The sequence below is a fragment of the Triticum urartu genome, chromosome 5A, assembly GCF_056163025.1.
Source record: "Triticum urartu cultivar PI428250 chromosome 5A, HENAU_Tu73, whole genome shotgun sequence".
NCBI classification, from domain to species: Eukaryota; Viridiplantae; Streptophyta; class Magnoliopsida; order Poales; family Poaceae; genus Triticum; species Triticum urartu.
The window spans coordinates 69,874,286-69,897,517 of record NC_141877.1 but is presented as its reverse complement, the minus strand read 5'-3'; the positions used below and the strand labels follow the sequence as shown (position 1 = coordinate 69,897,517).

At 47.3% G+C, this 23,232-nt stretch overlaps 1 protein-coding gene and 1 long non-coding RNA gene across 4 annotated transcripts; one reads left to right on the top strand and one right to left on the bottom strand.

The window, feature by feature from the left end:
• The first annotated feature begins 468 nt into the window (after positions 1-468).
• Positions 469-4,586, top strand: LOC125528049 (uncharacterized). Of its 3 annotated transcripts, none has more exons than XR_015604004.1 (4): positions 469-2,079; positions 2,165-2,873; positions 3,208-3,446; positions 4,042-4,586. It is a non-coding gene; the product is annotated as an uncharacterized LOC125528049 (long non-coding RNA). The 3 variants fall into 3 exon arrangements; XR_007292318.2 differs by lacking the exon at positions 4,042-4,586 and having other exon boundaries at positions 2,165-2,702; positions 2,795-2,873; positions 3,208-3,548; XR_015604003.1 differs by lacking the exon at positions 4,042-4,586 and having other exon boundaries at positions 3,208-3,548.
• A 4,790-nt stretch (positions 4,587-9,376) lies between these two features.
• LOC147968094 (uncharacterized) lies at positions 9,377-10,125 on the bottom strand. Its single transcript, XM_087522623.1, has 3 exons — positions 9,991-10,125; positions 9,739-9,915; positions 9,377-9,661 (listed from the first exon to the last, which is right to left on the bottom strand). The coding sequence occupies exons 1-3, from the start codon at positions 10,123-10,125 to the stop codon at positions 9,386-9,388; spliced, it is 588 nt and encodes a 195-aa protein (XP_087378749.1). The 3' UTR covers positions 9,377-9,385.
• Between the last annotated feature and the right edge of the window lie 13,107 nt (positions 10,126-23,232).

Below are 23,232 nucleotides of genomic sequence, written 5' to 3'. Positions count from 1 at the left end.
AAATTCATGCTGATTCGGTTTTCAGTTTCTCCTTTTATCATGTCGCGTCGAGAAAAGAATTTGCTCCAAGGGTGTTGCCTTCAATTCGGTTTGCAATTGATCTGAATTTTAACCTTGTCATCTGGCTGTTGCGTTGTAAGCGCCCAATTCTGGTGCAGATCAAGCAACGCTTCCAGCAAATAATCTGTAGATGAAAAATGTCAAGCACGTGGATTGTGGTGATGAATGATGTTTAGAGAGAAGCTTGACTCAGTTCTGTTTAAGTTCATAGCCAAGTTCACTCATGCACACATACAAGTGTGAGAAATACTCTGCTCTGCTGTCTCTTTGCCAAATTCCCGGTGGAAAGAAAAAAAATAACACCATGTTCAGATTTGCTCGTATTCATCTGATATTCAGATATCTGCGGCGACCCAAGTTGCCACTGAGCGTTTTCATCACAACGATGGTGCCTTTTTCTAGGTGGGTTGTGGTGATGAATGATGTTTAGAGAGAAGCTTGACTCAGTTCTGTTTAAGTTCATAGCCAAGTTCACTCATGCACACATACAAGTGTGAGAAATACTCTGCTCTGCTGTCTCTTTGCCAAATTCCCGGTGGAAAGAAAAAAAATAACACCATGTTCAGATTTGCTCGTATTCATCTGATATTCAGATATCTGCGGCGACCCAAGTTGCCACTGAGCGTTTTCATCACAACGATGGTGCCTTTTTCTAGGTGGGGTGAGAGAGGCTCGAACTCTCGAGCTCAGGATAACTCACGGTTCAGCTATGAGACCTACGCGCTAGCCAACTGCGCCACCACCCCATTGTTGTGCTACAAGCGAAACAATCATCCTTGTTAGTGACAGGACCATACAAATCACTACATACAGTAAGTATACTGTAACAGACCAGCACGATGCACAAGATTTGTAATCCAAAACAATAAGGTGTGCATCAAGGGCAGAGCCTCGCGGTGTCCACGTCGGCAGGGCGTGACTGTTTGCGATGGCCAATTGAAGCGACGGTCCGCACTTCTCGTTTGCTTTATCGAGAAGAAAGGGAGAGACAGAGACAGGAAGTCGCCTCGAGCCCCCAACCTTTCCCCCTTCCTCTTCCAAAACACGCAACCTCTGGTCGTTCCCATTCCTGGCCATCGGGAGGAGGCAGCAGAGCAGCGGTCAGTGGCTAGGAAGGTAGGGCGCAAGAGAAGGAGAAGGTGGAGCGTAGGAGAAGCAGGTGGGGACACGACTGCAAGCACGCCACCAGCCATGTATCTCGACTTCTCGAGGGAAGATTGGGTGGGAGGAGAAGGCGGCGGCGACGGTTTTGATTTGTGATCTGCTACAGGTGCCGCCACAGGGATGGATGCCAGGATCTGAGGTGAGTCGGATCCCTCAACCCCTTCCCATTCCTTCCCGGTCTTGTCTCAGCACACACAGGGGAGGCGCCGCGGGACAAACAAGGCTCTTGCAGGTTGCAGCGCGTGACGGTGATGGGAGCGGCAAGAAAAGGAAGAGCAGCGGCGGCGCATCTCCGTCTCGTGGGGCCAGCCCTCCCGTCCGCGCGTGCGACAACGCCGATATGGAGTCCCAGGCTCGGATAGCCACCACGATGTTGGGTGCCCCGGCGGGGGCTATGGGGACCATGCGGCGTCCGGCCATGATTCCGGCGACGGCAGGCCGTATATATGAGCCATCGTCTCCACTTCCTTTCCTTCATGTTTTAATCTGCACCTCTACCCCACTCCCCACTGCCTACCTCCCTCTCTCACGTAAGCTCGAGCTCGGGGCGGTGAAATCCCTCTCAGGTGGCAGAAGCTGACTGTCTTGACATCTTCAGAGATTCTATGTGTCCAGTTGTGGTTGTGCACACCAATCGTTTGATGAATTGCTAAAAGAAATTGTACGTTTTTTTATGTATGTTGGAATCAGGTAAAATGTGATTTTAGCCGTCTGTTGATTGCTTTCGGCATCTTGCTGAATTTTGCGCACTGCAGGGAGCAGGAACCGACGTCGTCGTCTGGGAGGCAGCCAAGGATGGAGGTCACTCTTAGTTCATCTTCCTCTTTGGTCCGTCTCCTGATGGCTGCCATGGAGGTGATTTTGATTGCGCTAGATGTTAATTTTTGCTTAGGATGTGCTGCTGCTCCTCTTTGTGCTGACATGTGCTTTTTTTTCACAGGTTGCTATTAAGTGAGCAGGTAGTTTGTCATTGTTCGTGAATCATCTGTTTAGTCTTTCTCTTCACTTAATCGATGTTTAGCTTTATAATAAGTAAACTATGGTATGGTGAGTACCTCTCAATACTCGATGGCTTCCCTTATTTAGACTGTTGATTTATTTTCGAATAATAGGCCTCTGTTCCAGTTCAAAAGGGAATCATGTAGCAGCAGCAATTAATATGCTTTTCAGTTTTATTATAAGTAAATTTCAAAATAAATGTGTCATAACATAAGTATTGAGTCTATGATTGTATATATGTATCGAACCTTGATGAACTGGTTTGGTTGATATTATTTTAAATTTAGTTTCAGATACTATCGAATTTCTGATTTTCGGTTACATATAATTATGATATATGTTGCATCATCTTTGTGTTCAGACTTCAGATGTGTCAGCAAGCCACTTTCGAGCCTTGCTCATTTACATCAGTATTTGTTTTCACATTAGTGCACCATGGTCTTTTTGTCTTTCATTGCTACCTAAAGAGCAACAATCAGGTGACTTCCCTTTCCTCATTTTCTCTTGTTTTAAAACTCTTAATGTTCAAACCATTGCAACTTCGTATTTATCCAATCTTTCACCTTTGCAGACTTCCTATGAGAACTTCAGGTATCGGTGCGGCAAACGGGCTAACCCATATAACATGATTGCTTGGAGTTGACATAGAGGTTAATTAAATTAATCTTTAGCTCTTCTCTTGTCGTGTTTTCATTAATCAACCTTAAGGTAAATTCTCTTAAAAATCACATCTGTTTTTTTCTTGGAAATGATATGATATGATATTTGCAGAGATCAATTTTGTACCTATATCTGTTTAATACAGATTACGTTATTTGGGCTCTCTCTCCTGCAATGTTTAATAAGAATGGTATATAGTACTGTAATGCTTATCTTATCCAATGAGGATATAAGGCACTGCTTACAATCATTATTGAGTCATTTTTGCCATATCATTACATTTTTCTAACCCAAACAACATTTTTTGAAATGTTGTTTGGCTAGGGTGGCGAGATGCAGAGAAGCCCTAGGTACAGGTGAAGGGAGACGCTGGGTGGCAGGTCGAGCAACTATGGTTGGGGTGGCTGTGTGAAGAAGAGAGAGGTAGGAAAGGAAGTGTTGGGCTAACTGATGCTACCGGGATGAATCAGGGAGATTAGAGAAGTTGAGAGAGATTTCGGCGATGTTTAGGAGAAGAGGATTTCTCTAGCTATGCCAACCCAAGATGTGTGATGCTCAAGAAGGTATGTGATGCTAACGCATATACAAAGAACGAGGTGTGTTGTTAATTTGGTGGACAGTGCCCTTCTTAAAATAAATATGTGGTGCCGTAGACAACTGAAGAATTATCACTTATAGTTCCGTTAGGTTTGTTACCTCCGTTGTTCGGATACTTAAATGTTTCACTGAGGATTTTTTAATCCATCCGGCCATCAGCTTATACCTGGATGTACCTTCATGTTCTACAAATCTATTAATTTATCATAGGACAAGCAGACGATGGAAGTAGTATAGTTTCTTGAATTATTACCATGGTCCGCCAAATTTTTTAATTACTGAATCAGCATAAGTTTTATGTTTCTCTGTTGTAATTCTTCTGTAGGCTGTTTTCTGTGTCTCTGCAAGTGCCTTTTTGCTCAGATGCTTTTTTTACAGTGCATCAAGTGGAGTTTAGTTCATTCACCTCTCCACATCTCCTCATTTTCATGATTGTTCAGATTGCTAACCGATGGACTAGAAGCATGCCCACCTTTCTGTTCCTTTTAGTTCCAAATAATCTTTTTTTTCGAATGAATGCATGCTTATAGTATTGAAATATATTTTTTCTATACTTGGTAGATCATAAACCGCCAAATTACGCTGCTACTGGTGTGTTTACTGCTCCATAATTGAGTCAGTTTTGTGTGCATTATCTGAACAATGTCAACGCTGCCTTCCTTCTGACATACTATTTCGGCTGTTGATCGATGTTGCGGCTGCTGCGGCTGGTGGTGCTCTGGGCACGCAAGGGGAGCGCGGCACACAAACTCCGCCTGCTCAAGACGTTGCGCCACAACCATGCCGGCCTCGGTGTCAGGCGCAACGATTGGTTTGCACTATGGCGAACTAGAATTCCCCAGCGCACACTTGCTCCAGTTTATCCTCTACGGCAATGGTCACTACTTCTGCGATGCCTGTGAGAGAGATGTGGACTGCATCGAGGACTAATACGATGGCGAGCAAAACGAGCTCGGCCTGGAGAACCTCGATGATGGGCAGATGAGCAGTTGCTCTATAGTGGCAGGTCCTCGTGGCTGCAGTACAATGACATGAGATGTGCTAGATACAGTGCTAAGATTGCATGTTTATTTGGGCAGAAATCACATATTCGACCTGAGGTCCAAATCAAATCACAAACTGACCTCGTTCCAAAAAAAAATCACTCTGCTGACCCTTTCGTGTGGCGCCCGACAGCTGGGCGCCACACACTACTATGCAGCGCCTCTCTCTTGGGCGTCGCACCTCGTGCCAGCGTGGCAGCCCTGGTCCAGTTGCGGCCCCACAGGCAGAACTGCAGCGCCTCAGACTTAGGCGCCACACTTGTAATGTGCAGCGCCTAGCTCTTGGGCGCTGCACAGTCTGTGTTCCACTTAGGCTGGCCCCACCCTCTCTCCCATCCCACCCCCACCCCACACACCCCACCCCACACAAACCCTTAGCCTTGCGCCCCTCCTCTCTTCCCCTCTCCCCCCCTCTCAAATCCTTCTCAAATCTTGCAAATCCGAAGTATTTGACCGTGGATTTCGAAGCCAACCCCTCCCTTAAGGTAATCTCCTTCGATCCCCTCGTTTTCATCCATAGGAATTGTCACATTTGCTCAAATATTGCTACTTTGGGGAAACCCTAGTTTTGGCTTGGATTTGCAAATTTGTATTGAATCATGTTATGTTTCTTTGCTAATTTGGGTTGGTTAGGCTTTCATAGTATGCTAGGGTTAGAGTTATGTGTGTTTGATGTTGGTGTTAGGGTTATGCTATGGTTAGGGTTGTGGTTATTGTTAAGTGGGGGTTAGGGTTATTAATTCATATATATGTTATGGCATATGTATTTTGTGCAAATATTTTTTGTTAAGTACTTACTTGATATATGTGTGTTTTTTATTATTGTAGGGATGGGGAGAACATGTGTTTATGTTCATCATGTGGATAAAGAGGTCTTTTTGAAAGGCAATGTTGAGCCGGACCCGGATGAGCTTGACATGGTGTTTGAGAGTAGTCCAAGCTATGCGGAGCTCTTGGACCAAGTGAGGAAGGATTTGAATTGGATGGACCCAAGTGACGTTGTTGAGTTCGTGGGAAGGCATAATGTTGGTTTTGGAATGCACATCCGTTGGAAGACAATGCGTGTGAACTCTGAGCAACGTTGGGTTGCATACAAGGAGACGGTTGCCGAATCTCTAGACAAGGCTCTTGAGTTATTTGCCTCCAAGAAGGTTGAGTCTACTTTGAATTTGGACTTGAACCGGAACCCCTCCCCGTTGGTTGCTAGCACTCCACCACCCATGAACCAAGATCAAATGAGTGAACCTCATTTCACGCAACAAGATTGGCCAACATTGAGCCCGACTCCAAACAACCAAAATGAAGGTTTTGAAGAGGAGAATGATGAGTACGAGGAGGATGACAACGAAGTTGATCTCCATGACAACAATGTGGGTGATCTCGACCAATATCATGTTCAAGAGACAATGGACCAATCCATCCCTTTTTCCCGTGCATATGCATCAGACTCGGATGACAATGGTCCCGATGAAGAAGTTGATGAGGAGGGGTTCACACCGAAGGAGGCCCAAGCATTCAAGAAGGTATTCGGGCGGGATCACAAGACACCATTGTTTAAGGATCTTAGTCTCGCGGATGAAGCCGTTGTGGATGGTGGCAAATGCATATCTCTTGGAGCTAGGCCAAGTTCTCACCGTGATTTGGAAGACGGCAAGAACGGGATATATCCCGGTTGTGAGTTTCAATCCTTCTTGGAATTGAAGATGTGGCTCGACAACTACTCGGTTACGCATTATCATCCACATAAAGTGGCCAACTCGGACGTCAATGTGCGTTACACGGTCAAATGTGAAGTGCCAAGTTGTCCATGGATTGTGCGTGCAAGGCCATGGAAAGAAGGTCCCACTTGGCGCATAGTGAGTTGTCTACCAAATCACATGTGCCGGCACAAGAATGCGGATGGCAAGCTTGTGTACCAACAACACAGACAACTCACGTCCGAGTTCATCGCTTATAGGCTTTCCAACCAAATATCCACACTTCCAACAATGAGCATCAAGAGTGTCATTGACCTTGTGAAAGCCATCTTTCATTACAAGGTGAAGTACGACAAGGCATGGAAGGCAAAGCAAGCCGCATTCAAGATGTTGTATGGCAATTGGGAGGAAGCATACAACCGACTCCCTAGGTTGTTGTTAGCTATGGCCACCACAAACCCAGGCATGGTTCACGTGGTTGAGCCTCATGGGCACCAAACATTGATTCACAACGGGAGGACCGTCCGAGTATTTGGCCATGCATTTTGGGCCTTTGAGCAATGCATGAGGGCTTTTGAGCATTGTCGGCCCGTCATCGCCATTGATGGCACGTTCTTGACCGGACAATACAAGGGCACTTTATTGGTTGCAATAGTAAGTGATGCCAATAACCGGGTGTTGCCTTTGGCTTTCGCTTTGGTTGAGGTGGAGAACAATGATAACTGGGAGTGGTTCTTGCGTCAATTGAGAACAAGGGTATTACCGGCTGAAAGGGAAATTTGTGTCATATCGGATCGCCATCTAGGAATTCTCACTACGGTGGTGGTTGACATTCCCGGACATAGAAAGTTGCACCATCGATGGTGCATGAGGCACTTTTGTGCAAACTTCTATAGGGCATGTGGTATCAAGGAGTTGGCCGATGATCTTCAAGATTGTTGTCTCGCTTTCACCAACAAGCGGTTTGCCACATTGTTCAATGCATTGCTCAGACACAAGAAACTTGACCCCGGTGGTCATGAATTTCTCAGTAAGAACATTGTCGAAAGGAATATGTGGGCACGTGCTTTCGATGAAGATGGCCGAAGGTACGGTCAAATGACAAGCAATATGGCAGAATGCTTCAATAAGGTGCTCAAGGGTGTACGTGCATTACCCGTGACGGCAATAGTTCAATACACATTTGACAAGATGAATGGATACTTTTTGAAGTATTCAATGGAGACGGATAAGCAGATTGCTGGTGAGAACAAGGATAAGCACAAGTACTATTTCCCACCAAAGGTTGAAGAATGGTTGGACTTTCAATCACGAAAGGCAGACTCCCAAGAAGCTGTACTATATGATGACAGCGAGTGGAAGTATGAGGTGAAAGAGCCTGGAGGAACCACAAATGATGGCCACCAACACGGAGGCCGCGCTTTCAAGGTCTCCCTAACACGGTGTGATTGTAGCTGCATGAGGCCATCGTTGCTTCATCTCCCATGCTCGCACTTGTTAAATGCAGCCCGGTTAGGAATGTGGACGTCAATCACCCTCTTACCGTGAGGGAGTCCGAGTTCTCAATCATGACGGTCTTGGCCGTGGTGGTGGCAGAGGCCGTGGTGGTGGTCTAGGCCGTGGTGGCGGTAGAGGCCATGGTGGCGGTAGAGGCCATGGTGGTGGTCTAGGCCGTGGTGGTGGTAGAGACAGTGGTGGTGATCTTGGCCTTGGCAGCGGCCGTGGTGGAGGAATGTTCACTTGGCTCAATGGACCATTGCCGTATGTGACTTACTATGATCTTGTTCTTTTGGCTCAATGCTTGTGTTGTCATTTTGCATTGTGTGACTAACTATTATATTGACATTTTCATAGGTATGGAAACAATGAAGGGGGATGGAGGACACAGAGGCGAAAGGTGAGCTCCCTTGGTGGTCGGAGGAGGGAGAGGAAGAAGAAGAAGAAGAAGAAGAAGAAGAGAGGAAGAAGAAGGGACAAGGACCATGACCTTTTCTATGAACCAAAATGTGTGCTACTATGTGATATGAGATGTAAATGACTATGTCTTTTTGGCTAAATGTTTGTGTATGACTATGTGATTGGACAACTCTATTGCTATGTGTGTATGAGTATGTGATTTGGACTACTACATGTGATTTGGATATGATTATGTGCCATCTATGTGAATCACAAAACATAAAAATCACTTTGTATATGAAAACAGCAGATAGTGCAGCGCCTAAGGCCGAGGCGCTGCACATTACAGTGCAGCGCCCCTCCCTTAGGCGCTGCAGACTGACTTAGCAAATTTTTGGGTGCAAAAGCTCCTGGAACGCTTCTGTTGCTCTCTGGACTGGGATGTCCAGCAGTGCAGCGCCTAAGGGAGAGCGCCTGGAACGCTTCTGTTGCTCTCTGGACTGGGATGTCCAGCAGTGCAGCGCCTAAGGGAGAGGCGCTCTCCCTTAGGCGCTGCACTGCTGGACATCCCAGTCCAGAGAGCAACAGAAGCGTTCCAGGAGCTTTTGCACCCGAAAATTTGCTAAGTCAGTCTCCAGCGCCTAAGGGAGGGGCGCTGCACTGTAATGTGCAGCGCCTCACGCTTGGGCGCTGCACAGTACAGAGCAGCGCCTATCCCTTGGGCGTTGCACATTCACTTAGCATTTTTTTGGGCAGAAAACATACTGGAAGCTTCTGTGGCCCTATGACTTGGTAAAGTGCAGCGCCTTGCTCTGTAAAGTGCAGCGCCTTGCTCTGGGGCGCTGCACTATGACTTGGTAATTTTCGTGGATCGTCAGTGCTCAAAGCCTTCTGTGGCCCTATGGGCACCCATGGCCAGTGAAGCAGCGCCTATGGGACGGGCGCTGCACTGTGAGGTGCAGCGCCTAGGCTTTGGGCGCTGCATAGTACAGTGCAGCGCCTGACTGTCAGGCGCTGCAGTGATGTTAACTACCAAACTGCAGAAATAGATTCCATTTTGGCAAATACAAATACTGAACAATTCAACTGAACAAAGACAACATCATTTAGGACAAATACTGAACAAAGACAACTAATAATTTGAACATCACATCATTTAGAACAACACAAATACCACAATAGTAAGAGTTCACCAACATATAACATAACCCAACAAGTTCATCAACCTAACGAAACGGCTACAAGAGAGCATTTCCATAGTAACAAACACTAATGCCTTCCGCGTGTGTTCCTGGTGCCACGCCTGCAGGCAATCTTCTTCTTCCTGGATGGACGAGCCTCCTCTTCCTGCACTTCCTCCTCCGCCTCCGCCTCCGCCTCATGATCCAAGCTAGCCATCCGCGAGGTCCCTACGACCACCTTTGGGTTGCCTCTGTTGTCAAAGTCGTTGGGCGTGTACCGGCGTCTGGGCTGCCTAGGCTTGAACACATATGGGGACCGAAGTTGAGCGTTCGCCAAAGTCATGTCATCATCAAGCTCATCGCCCTATCACACAATCAAACAATATGGTGAAGACCGACGTCGTAATCAAGTGAGAATCACATCTAAAGGATTAGTCATACCTCTTGAGTGACCCCACCCTCATCATCCTGATAAGCATATGAGGAACTCACATCGTCCCTCTGATGGTGAGATGAGGGGTCTGATGGTGTACCAGACCTAGAGGCAGATGGTTCATCAATTTCGGGATCACGGCAACCGAGAAGATTTGATAACCGCCTTAACTTCCTGGCCTGACGCTGTAACATGAACAAGTGTGGAAGATATGAAACTCCGCAACATAGACTACCTCTCATAGTGAATGTGATTTGTACCTTGAGGAATGCTCGTAGTGGACCATCATCATTGCCTTTTCCAACCGGTGTTTCCTCCAGAATAGACTGGCTCTCATTAGCTGCTTTCTTGATCTCGGTGCGCTGCGGATGAGAAAGAATGAACACGTTAGCCATTCAAACATGTGTAATACGGCCAACGGGAAAGTAAAGAAGAAACACTTTACCACATAGTTAATCACTGGAACAGCAGGGACTCCGTGCCCTACCCTGACATCTCTGTTGTACTTCCCCTTTGATAGATCCTCAAAGTTTACGGGTTCTTCAAGAATATCCTCATTATATGCCGGCGGGCATATCTCAACTCGAGTATTTTCAAGAAGCCATCGTATGTAGTTATCAAAAGCAAGTGGACTATGCTCACGAAGCTTGGCGCGTGCACTGCTACGAGCTTCCTCCACACAAAGCTGGAAGCAGGTAACATACGAAGCATGATGCTTGTCCCAGTCCTTTATCTTCCGCTGCCTTCTCCTGTCCAACCTACATGGTAGAAAACCAAACATTAGCAAAATCAAGGAGTGATGATGCTTAGTCAATACGGTTCATGCTGTCTTACCTATGAAGTGCTTTGTCCGTATCCACCCATTCCGGCGGGTGAGGCTGGAACAGACCAAACTGACGACACACGCGATGTGGCAAATGAAACTCAACAGCCCAGTTGCATATCAGTGGGCACCGCATACGCCAGAGATCCCTATCCCGCAAGCACATCGGGTTGATGGTAAACTCCAGGGTGTACCCAAGTCTGTCATCGGCGCCATATGGCTGCCATTCCACCTATGAAATAGGGCAACAATGCAAAATTGGTGAATTTTTTCAGGCAAACATGAGAAATGACTGAAGTAATGACCTCGTTACCTGCTCAGGCGTAATCGTGTCCAACTCGGCAACGTACTTCTGGTACATGAGATTGCCATCGTTCGTCATCTCGGAAACCACATCCCACTTGTAAGCCCAAGTGGGCGCCGTAATTCGTCATCTTCATCTTCATACCAAGGATTAAACCTGACGCTCTTCGGGCGTCCAACAGGCAGACGCTCCCAGCTCCATACAGAAAGTAGAAGCATATTACCACCAATGCCTGCACTATCTGTGATCCTGCAACACGCATCGTCCAGCTGCATATGAAAGAAAAACAATGTTAACTTGACAGCAAGCTTGCATTGCTAATGAAGAAATGAGTTGATCACAAAACAGACCAACTACCTGTCGGTACAAGTAGGCAAGAGTCGCTGAACCCCAGCTCCATTTGCTATCGAAGACGGTCAACGCCTTCAGCCACATCCATGGAGCGTTCTTGCCAGTGGAGTCAGGAAACAAAGTCCTCGACACAACATACCACATGTAGACACGAGCATGTGTCTGGATCACGTCATCAGTGGCATCCGGAGGGCACGTCGCAAAGTGAGTTTGAATCCACGTGAAAGCAGCTCCGGCTGCTTTCCTTTCCTTCTTCTTCTTCTTCTCTTCTCCCTCCTCTACATCAGCCTCAGCCTCGGTAGGAGCCATACCGATAAGAGCAATCATCTGCTCACGCCACCCATCAGAATCAGTGCTCATACAGAGAGGCATCCCATCGATAGCAAGACCGGTGATCAATGAGACATCCTCGAGCGTCACGGTCATCTCCCCAGTCCGAAGATGGAAACTATGCGTCTCCGGCCTCCACCGATCAGCAAGAGCGGACACCAGTGGAGCATTCAGATTCGGCGTGGACCGGCTGACCAACTGAATCCATGGGAGTAGTCCTGCCTGCTTGATGTACGGTGTGTACCGCTCATCGTAAGGCATGGCAGGACCAGAGACCCCGTGATACCGAATCTTCAAAGGTTCAAGCTTCTGCAAAAAACAAGTAATGATAAATCTTAGGGCATGTAAATTTCAACTTAAGGCAAAATATTTAGATTACTCGTTATTACCATCTCCTTCTCGCGCATCATGTAGGCCCGGTGTTTCGTGTCGTAGACATCGTCGAGAAGCCAAACCATCCTTACAAAGTTCAAACAATAAACATATATGAGTTCATCTTCATCTCAAATATCGGTATACACTAAACATCTAATATGTGTTCAATTACAAGAATCTCAACATCTCCTTCTCACACAATGAATATGTCATATGTGTTCAAATAAACTCAACATCTAATATTTCAAATAAAATCAACATCTAATATATATCTAAAAAACAGATCATATATCTCTACAAAACTCAACATTTCATTGTTATCTATATAAATAGGCATCTCATATATATATATATATAAACAAAACAATCTAGGGTTTCACTAACAAGAACTATATATTGTGAACTAAGCAACAACACTACGGTACTACCACTATGACTACACATCCTAAATCAAGCAAATCAAGGGTTCCATCAAATCTTGGTCAAATCTCTAAAATGGCAACAAATTTACGGAGGAAAAGAAAGGGAACGGAGGAGTTTACCTAGTAGGATGGATTGGAGATCGAATCCACGGATCAAATCTTCAGATCTGAGAGGGATGTGGGGGGGGTTCGATGGGGGAGCCGCCGCTGCTCTCTGTCCAGAGAGCGGAGAGGGGGAAGTACTGCCTGGCCGGGCTGGGCCGATGCGCTTTAACTCACTATGTAGCGCCCAAGAGCTAGGCGCTGCACATTACAAGTGTGGCGCCTAAGTCTGAGGCGCTGCAGTGCTGTCTGTGGGGCCGCAACTGGACCAGGGCTGCCACGCTGGCACGAGGTGCGACGCCCAAGAGAGAGGCGCTGCATAGTAGTGTGTGGCGCCCAGCTGTCGGACGCCACACGAAAGGGTCAACAGAGTGAAAAAATTTCGGAACGAGGTCAGTTTGTGATTTGATTTGGACCTCAGGTCAAATATGTGATTTCTGCCGTTTATTTGTCGATCTTGATACACTTTTGGACAAGCCACAGTATGTGGAATGCATCTTGTAAGCAGCACTACTACTTCCCTTGGTTTATACTTTCAGCTCTAAGACTTGGTTGTCATTCATTCAAAAAATTCTAAGTTATATATGCATGTGTGCTATCAATTAGAACACAACCAGCTGAAAGGGTGCTCATCTACCTAGCACCGCACCAGCTGCCACTTAGGCGGCGTGCCATGGGCGCGCCCCAACAACTAGTCACAGGAGAGGCTCACACCACACGCTCTAGTATTACTCGTCGAGTGGGGGAGAATTCAGTACGGCCTCAAGAACAAGCACAAGATTCAGAGAGGAGGAAGATAGGGTTTTTCTCTTTTCAGAGAGGAGATTCAGATAGGTAGTCCGCCCTTGCGAGGGTCCTCCAATTTCAGTTCGTGATCTGTTCCCAGATACCCAGTCCCCTCTCTCACTTACGCACGTACAAACGGGTCCCACGTTAAAAACATCTCCAACAGCCGCGCGCGCTAAAAAAGCGTTTGCAGCAATGCTGATCATGAGTTTTTGCGCGGCGAGGAGCGCTTGCTCCAGCGGCCGCTGCAAATTATAGCGCGCCCAAGCCGCTCCAACAGACGCGCTAAAACTGCAGCGCGCACGAGTAGCCGACGCTTGTCATATGTTGCATTTTGAAGATGATGATGATATTTCAAACATCAAAACAAAGACATGGCATAGTTTAAAATCACCCAAACAAGTTCATGACATAAAAGTTTAAATTCATGCCCACGACATCATTCAACCAAGTTTAAAATCCGTACCAAGTTCATGACATAAAAGTTCACACAAACGAATGGCCCATCAACAATCATGCCTCATCCTCGTCTTCATCCTCCTCTTCCTCCGATTCATCATCCTCACTCGAAGACGATTCTTCCTGCTCCTCTTAATCGTCGCGCGCCGCACCATCATGTGGAGCTCGGAAGGTGTTGGTGGAAGGTGTGTGATGAGGCACACCGGAAGACATTCCGCCCATGCCGCCCGGAGGTGCTCCCATGCCTCCCATGAGAGACGCAAAACCCATACCTCCCATGGTAGCTCCAAAGCCATCCATGCCTCCCATGGCCTCCATGGTAGCTCCGATGCCACCCATGCCGCCCATGGTAGCTCTAAAGCCACTGATGCCTCCCATGCCACCCATGCCCTCGCCGCCCATGCCACCGCCTCCCATGCCGCCTATGCCACCGCCAACCATGGCTCTTTTTTGGACCAAGACTTCTTCACGGGAAAGATTGACGTACTCCTTTTGCTTCTCGTCGAGGGTAGATGTGTCCATGAAGAACAAGTACTTCTCCCATTCCAACAACCTAGTTCGCTCCTCCATGGCCACCTTTCTCTCCTCCAATGCTACCTTCCTTTCCTCGGCCGCCACCCTCCTATCCTTGGCCGCCAACCTCCTCTCCTCGGCCGCCACCCTCCTCTCCTTGGCCGCCAACCTCCTCTCCTCGGTCGCGGCATCTTGGTTCCTTGCCATCTTCCTCACCTCATTCGCTTCCTTTCTTGCCTTCCCAATAGCTTCCATAGCATTTTTTAGCTCGTCACCCCCTTTTCTCTTCCTATTTTTGTGTGTGTCTTTCTTGCATCCATCCGGTCTTTTTGGCTTGGAGTACAAAACCGAGTTTGGTGTAGAGCTTCTCTTGCCGTCATCACTTGATGCCTCCTCCTCATCATCATCCAAATCAATAGTTTGCTTGTGCTTGTTGCTCTCATCATCATCGATAGCATCACGGGGCTTCCATTTTTCATCACCCTTCAACTGTTCATAGCAATGAGGCAAGGTAAATGGTCTCTCTTTCTTGATCTTTCCTTTCTTGGTCTTCTTCTCCTCTCCTTGGAACAAGTTTTGTGCAATATTGAGCTACAAACAAAAAAACAAGTTAGCACTAGAAACACCAAGAAGACGCATGATGAACATGGAAGGATCACGAAAGAAATGTGTAACGCCCCGAGACCGATATGCCAGGTGTCGTTCAGTTATTCGCTGGTGTTGCCTTGTCATTCCTTGCGTGTCATGCATTGCATATCATGTCATCATGCGCATTTCATTTGCATACGTGTTCGTCTCACGCATCCGAGCATTTTCCCCGTTGTCCGCTTTGCAATCCGGCGTTCCGTTTTTCTCCGGTGGTCATTTCTACCTTTCTTTCATGTGTGGGGATTAAACATTTCCGGATTGGACCGAGTCCTGCCAAGCGGCCTTGGTTTACTACCGGTAGACCGCCTGTCAAGTTTCGTACCATTTGGACTCCGTTTGATACTCCAACGGTTAACCGAGGGACCGAAAAGGCCTCGTGTGTGTTGCAGCCCAACACCCTTCCAATTTGGCCCAAAACCCACCTAACTCTACTCCATCATCTCGGTCATTCGATCACGATCGCGTGGCCGAAAACCACACCTCATTTGGACTCTCCTAGCTCCCTCTACCTATAAAAGAGCACCCCTCCCCGAAATTTCGGATCATTTCGCAGTCTAAACCCTAGATCCACTCCTCCCCGCGCCACCGGACGCGTCCGCGCTACACCGGACATGTCCGCCCCCGCGCGCCACCTCACTCCAGCCAATCAGAAGGCGCCACGTCAGCCCCGCCGCCCCTATCCTCCAATCAGAAGCCGCCACCTCACCTCCCCTGCGCCCACTTCGCCGCCGGCCCGCGGGGCCCAGATCTGACCCGCGCGAGCCCGACCGCGCCGCCACCCAGCCCGAGCGTCGCCCGTCGCCAGCGCCTCGCGCCTCGCTGTCCTTGCTCCACCGCCGTTGAGCTCGCCGGCCGGAGCCGCCGTCTGCCGCACGTCGCCGGACCTCCGCCGCCTCGCCCTGGCTGGATCCGGCGCCATCCTCCTCGGATCCGCAGCGCCCCGAGCCCCTCCAGGCCATTCCCGTCCGTCCCTACCTTCCCCGCTCCTGACGCCGGCCGCCGTCGCCGGATCGAGCCGCCACCGCCGCCACCATGGCCTCGCTCTTTCTCCTGTCGAGGAGGACGACGAGTGCGTCCGCCGTTGACCGCGACCTGGTCCGGCCCAGCCTCCGCACCAGGCCCAGCTCCCCTTCGTCCGGCCCTTCATCGCCGGCCTGCTTCCCCGACCAGCCTAGCGCAGCGCAGCGCCAGGCCAGTCGGGCCAGATCCGCACCGCGCCGGCCCAGTCGTCCTCCCCGCGGTCCAGCCTCGCTCGCCTCCGGCCCAGCACGCCTCCTCTTCGTCAGATCCGGCCTGTCGTGGCCTCTCCAGCGAACCGGGCCAAGGCCCACTGGGTGAGCCGACCCCAGCGCCCCCTCCTCTATTTTTTTCCTCACTGTTGGGCTTACCTCAGATTTGGCCCGTGATGTGTTTTTTTCAGCGCCTGGGATTTTTCCTATTATTCCTGAGACAGCAGTTTTGCAGTATAGTCCCCCTAGTTCATGCATTTAATAACTCACAAATGGTGCATCGGATTAAAATGATTTATATATAAAACTTGCTCAGAATTTTGTGTAGATTAATAATATCCAACTTTCATCTATGTTTGAAATATTTAAAATGTTGTTTGCATTAATTTGCTCCTATGCCATGCTAAAATGATTTAATTCATAACTAAATAACCGTAGCTCCGTTTTTAATAATCTTTATATGTAAATGGGGTAGAAAAATGCCTAGTTTAACGTGGTGGCATCATCTTGCATGTTTAACAACTCTAAAATATTGTTTAGGGCAGAACAGTACCAAACCTAATTTATGCTCATGAGGAGTTTCCGGAATTGTTGTTCGTTGCTTCCGGCCTCATTTAAATTTGCCTAGATAGGTAGTTTTGTTGTGCTTCACCTCTTGCCATGTTAATCAACATTTAATATTGTTGGGGTACATAAACGAGAGAGAACTAAATAATTGATGTGGTGTTTCGTCAATATGCAACCCGTTGCATATTGAGCTCCACTAATTTGTAGGATTGTTTGGGCCCTTTGCCATGCCATGCTTCATTAAACCGGACATGCATCATACTCGTTTGTGCATCATGCCATGTTGATGTGTTGGTTGTTTACTATGTTGTGTGCTTCTTTTCCGGTGATTGCTTCTTCGGGTTGGTTCCGATAACGTCGTGTTTGTGAGGACCCGTTTGTCTACGTTCGTTTGTCTTCTTCATGGACTCGTTCTTCTTCCTTGCGGGATCTCAGGCAAGATGACCACACCCTTGAAATCACTACTATCTTTGCTATGCTAGATGCTCGCTCTTTTGCTATGCCAATGCTACGATGCCTACCTTTTGCTTGTCAGCCTCCCAAATTGCCATGTTGAACCTCTAACCCACCATGTCCTAGCAAACCGTTGATTGGCTATGTTACCGCTTTGCTCAGCCCCTCTTATAGCGTTGTTAGTTGCAGGTGAAGATTGAAGTTTGTTCCATGTTGGAACATGGAGATGTTGTTCCTTGTCGGGACTTTTATTTACTTGTTGGGATATCACAATATATCTTATTTAATTAATGCATCTATATACTTGGTAAAGGGTGGAAGGCTCGGCCTTATGCCTGGTGTTTTGTTCCACTCTTGCCGCCCTAGTTTCTGTCATATCGGGGTAATGTTCCCGAATTTTGCGTTCCTTACGCGGTTGGGTTATAATGGGAACCCCTTGACAGTTCGCTTTGAATAAAACTCCTCCGGCAAGGCCCAACCTTGGTTTTACCATTTGCCACCCAGCCTTTTCTTTTCCCTTGGGGGTCGCGCGCCCAAGGGTCATCTTTATTTTAACCCCCCCGGGCCAGTGCTTGTCTAAGTGTTGGTCCAACCCAGAGCACCGTGCGGGGCCGTCCCTTGGCAACTTGGGTTACGTTGGCTCCCGTACGCTTAGCTTATCCGGTGTGCCCTGAGAACGAGATATGTGCAGCTCCTATCGGGATGTCGGCGCATCGGGTGGTCTTGCTGGACTTGTTTTACCATTGTCGAGGATGTCTTGGAGTACCGGGATACCGAGTCTGATCGGAACGTCTCGGGTGGAGGTCTATTCCTTCGTTGACCGTGAGAGCTTGTGATGGGCTAAGTTGGGACACCCCTGCAGGGATTTGAACTTTCGAAAGCCATGCCCGCGGTTATGGGCAGATGGGAATTTGTTAACGTCCGGCTGTAGAAAACCTGAACTTGACCTTAATTAAAATGAATCAATAGCGTGTGTAACCGTGATGGTCTCTTTCCGGCGGTGTCCGGGAAGTGAACACGGTTGTTGGAGTTATGCTTGACGTAGGTTGCTATAGGATCACTTCTTGATCATACTTTTATCGACCGTGCTTGCCTTCTCTTCTCGCTCTCATTTGCGTATGTTAGCCACCATATATGCTAGTCGCTTGCTGCAGCTCCACCTCATACCTTTTACCTTACCCATAAGCTTATATAGTCTTGATCGCGAGGGTGCGAGATTGCTGAGTCCCTGTGGCTCACAGATACTTCCAAAACCAGCTTGCAGGTGCCGATGAGTCCGTGCAGATGATGCAACCAAGCTCAGGAGGAGCTCGATGAAGATCTTGTCATTGTGTTGTTTCGTTTTAGTTGATCAGTAGTGGAGCCCAGTTGGGGTCGGTCGGGGGCCTTTGTCGCATTTGGGGTTCTTCTTTTATTTTGGTTCCATAGTCGGACCCTGTTTGTATTTGGTTGATGTAATGCTTTATTCATGTATTTGTGTGAAGTGGCGATTGTAAGCCAACTATGTATCTCTTTCCCTTATGTATTACATGGGTTGTGTGAAGATTACCTCACTTGCGACATATGCCTTCAATGCGATTATGCCTCTAAGTCGTGCCTCGACACGTGGGAGATATAGTCGCATCGAGGGTGTTACAAGTTGGTATCAGAGCCTTCCCCGACCTTAGGAGCTCCATTGCTTGATCGTTTTAGCGGCCGAGTTGTGTCTAGAAAAAATGTTTTGAGTCAGTTAGGAATTATATATCGGAGAGTTTAGGAATTCTTTTTACTTACCAGTCTTCTCATCGCTCTGGTAAGGCATCCTGACGTAGAGTTTTGACTATTCTCTTCTCAAATTTCACTAAAAAAATTTTAGGATCACGCGGGTATCTTGGAATCGTTCCGATGGTTTTATGATGAGAACATTGTCTTGGTGCCTCCTGTCAGGGGTTTAGTGGAAGTGTCCCGGGGAGTTGAGCTCTGAGGTGTTGTCGTCATAATTTTATCGTTGCAGTTATGGAATACCTGAGTTTAGTACGCCGACATCGAAAATCTCTTTTATGCAGTTCGTTGGTGAGATAACCTCGACGCCACCCAGTACTGGGGCGGGAGTTCGGGAGTATCGCCATAACTTGTATAACGGATGCTTTTCGAAGGTTGAGGTAGATGATTTCCGAAGGTTTCTTGGTTATGTGTTGAAGGATGGATACAGCTGGATGTAGGATTTGCTAGATTTGGGTGAGATATTATGCTTCCCCTGTATCCCCAACACCTGATTGCATAACCGGAAAGGTTCGGGAGTTTCATAGGTGGGAATTCAAGTAGCTCTTAGGATATCTTTCCGACAGATGTATGATATGAAATTGGGGTTCGACGTCTAGTGGTCCGCCTATTCACGGTCGGTTTTACAGTGGTCTCATTGTGTCTTAAAGAGTCCTTGGCTATGCCGACTCGGGGACGCTTCGTATGTCATGTGCACTACCTTGTACATGATGGTGCTGTACGATCGAGCCCGTGTAGGCCCCACCACAAAAACTTCGGGCGAAATCTCTATCATATGTTTGTTCTGGCTTATTCCGCAAGCCAACCCTTTGTTTTTGTTTTGAGTTGTGGTATTCGAGTTGCTTCAATGTCAAGTGTTGATTCCATACCTTTTTGAAACGGTGTTCTCATACTTCGATGTGAATACTAATCCTTCTTGATCATCGAGATTGTGCTGTCAATCCTTTTTAACCGGTGTGCTCCTCCTCAAGTGGATCCAATCATTTCAACATCCGCAAGATCAAGTATCAGTTCCTCTCAACGGTGTTCGTTTCATCCATTCCAAATTGTCTTTGTTTTTCCCACCCTCCCTCCCTTTGTTTTTCTCCAAGGATTCAGATTTCTTATCCAAGTATCCTTTATTGATGGAAAGCATCTCCATTCCTTTTCGTCAATTTTCTTATCCGGTGATGCTCATGAAGATGCTAACGAAGTTTCTAGTTCATCATTCTTCATTCTTTTTCTTCTCCGGTGGAACCAATTCAAGCTTTCGGTGTTGATCATATTCTTTTCCGTATTTCAATGTTTTTCTCATACCGTTGCACCTCATAGTCATCCACCTCTTGCTATTCAATTGTTCCGGAGTGCTCAAGAAATCCCGAAGATTCGTGCTTACACTCTGCTTTCGTTCAAGCTCTTTCAAGGATGTTATCTCATTCAAGCCATTTAAATTCAACCGGTGCAATCTCTCTTTGAAATCGTTCTACGGTGTATCTTTTCAGTGGGCCCTAACCCATAGGTCTTTTCCTAGGATCTTACCTGACTCTTCTAATTCTCCCGGAGCTATCCTCAAAAATTCTTTTCGAAGTTTCGACGTAAGAATGAATTGCCATCAGTCAAATGTCCTCCTCTAAAACCTTTCAAATTCTTTTCATCGTTGGCTAAACCTTTCCATTATTCATTCCGGAGTGCCTCAACAATTCACGGTGGTGTTTCTCGTTGTCATTTGAAGACCGAAGAAGAGTTTCTCCTTAATGTTGCTCTTTTCTCTTCAAGATTCGTGGTTCTAGTTCGAGGCCATCCTCTCATAATTGTTCTGATTGTGGGAATTCTTTTCACCCATCTGGAGTAATTCAAGAGTCTTCTCAGTTTGATTATCCGGAGTTCGTCAAATAAGATTTATTCATTCTCAGCTTTCAGCTCTCGTTCTCCAATTTTACCGGTGCTTTGTTCAAGTGATCTTTAATCAGCTCGTGATCTCTTCGTTCTCATGGATCTAAATTCTCTCAAGCATCTTCGTTTATTTTCTAATTCTTCCCGATATTTCTTTATCTTTACTTCGTTCATTTAAATTCTTACGGTGGTTCATTCAAGAGCTCTCGTCATTCGTTATCATATCAATGCATTCTTTTGTTCTTTCAAATCCTACCGGTGGTCCATTGAGTTTATGCTATATCTATCTTAATCCTTTTCAAAGAGAATAAGTAATATGTGGAAGCCGTTGTTTGTCATCAATTTAATTGGTGAAGGATACGCATAATGTAATTCTTATTCTTGTTTCATCCTAATGATTAATTCCCTATTCCGGAGGCTCATCAAAATTCTTGATCTCAATTGTTCATCTTATCTTTTCCCGGAGTTCCTACCTCTCGCAATTATATCACCATGGAGGTTCATCTAAATCATTACAAGGTTTCACCTTGTGTTTTCAACTTCTCTTTCCTTTTGTTTGATCATCCTTTTGTTACCGGAGTTCTTCTTGAAGGCTCTACATGTCGGTTCATCAAAGATTTAATTCCTTCTCGAAGTGTTCTTTGAGATTCTTTTCAGAGGAGTTCAAGTATTCTTCATCTTGTAATCCGGAGTGCAATTTCTTTCTATCGTATCGTTTGAGGTGGTATTATGTCATTCTTGATAATTTGAGTTCATGTTTCATGATTCACACGTTGTTAAGAATGAGGTATTTTAAATTCATCAATCTTGCCATTGGATTTATCTTGGGTTATACTTCACCTAAAGCCTTCCCTATGGCTTGTTGCTATCTATGTTGTTTATAAAGGACCCAAGTTCTTCTTTATCCTCTCGGTGAGATAGTTTCTCGTCTTCTTGTTCTTGTCAATCCAATCTTGTTTGGCAGGTTGTCACCTCATAATTTGAGTTGTATTCCATAAGACCATATCAAGCTTATTATTTCCGTTGTGGGTTTTCACAACAACTCCGTTCACCCTTCTCCTAAGGATGCCTTCTCAAGCTCTTTTATGGCAGAAGTTGGCATTTTCTTCTCCATTCCCCTGTCTCAACTATCTATCTTCTATTCTTTTGTTCCGGAGGCATTGTGATGTTGCTCTCTTCTACCCATCTTCTTGTTTTGTCATGATAGTATTCTTTTCTTTGCTTATCCATTCAACCGGAGTGTCGTGTTTTCTTTCGGGCTCTCTCATCTTATCAAATTTTGCATCCCTTCTCAACCGGAGTGCTGTCCAAATTATATCAGTCTTATTCCTTCTCTATCTTGTCTTAACCGGAGTGTTTTTTCTATATATATATCTTCCCTTCAACCTCAAGGTTTTCGCAATGCTCTTTGTCCCTCGCTTCTAATGGAGTGTTTTCGACCTAGTTCACCTTCGTTGTATTCTTTTCTCGAATTTGTTCAACCTTGCAAGGTTCTTGGTTTCACTCGTTTGTCAAAGAAGCAACTTAGTTTCCCTCTTCTCTTTCTCCTCCGTTTTCCCTCCGGTGCCATTCTAGATCTCGGGACGAGATCCTCTCGTAGTGGTGGAGTGTTGTAACGCCCCGAGACCGATATGCCAGGTGTCGTTCAGTTATTCGCTGGTGTTGCCTTGTCATTCCTTGCGTGTCATGCATTGCATATCATGTCATCATGCGCATTTCATTTGCATACGTGTTCGTCTCACGCATCCGAACATTTTCCCCGTTGTCCGTTTTGCAATCCGGCGTTCCGTTTTTCTCCGGTGGTCATTTCTACCTTTCTTTCATGTGTGGGGATTAAACATTTCCGGATTGGACCGAGTATTGCCAAGCGGCCTTGGTTTACTACCGGTAGACCGCCTGTCAAGTTTCGTACCATTTGGACTTCGTTTGATACTCCAACGGTTAACCGAGGGACCGAAAAGGCCTCGTGTGTGTTGCAGCCCAACACCCTTCCAATTTGGCCCAAAACCCACCTAACTCTGCTCCATCATCTCGGTCGTTCGATCATGATCGCGTGGCCGAAAACCGCACCTCATTTGGACTCTCCTAGCTCCCTCTACCTATAAAAGAGCACCCCTCCCCGAAATTTCGGATCATTTCGCAGTCTAAACCCTAGATCCACTCCTCCCCGCGCCACCGGACGCGTCCGCGCTGCACCGGACATGTCCGCCCCCGCGCGCCACCTCACTCCAGCCAATCAGAAGGCGCCACGTCAGCCCCGCCGCCCCTATCCTCCAATCAGAAGCTGCCACCTCACCTCCCCTGCGCCCACTTCGCCGCCGGCCCGCGGGGCCCAGATCTGGCCCGCGCGAGCCCGACCGTGCCGCCACCCAGCCCGAGCGTTGCCCGTCGCCAGCGCCTCGCGCCTCGCTGTCCTTGCTCCATCGCCGTTGAGCTCGCCGGCCGGAGCCGCCGTCTGCCGCACGTCGCCGGACCTCCGCAGCCTCGCCCTGGCTGGATCCGGCGCC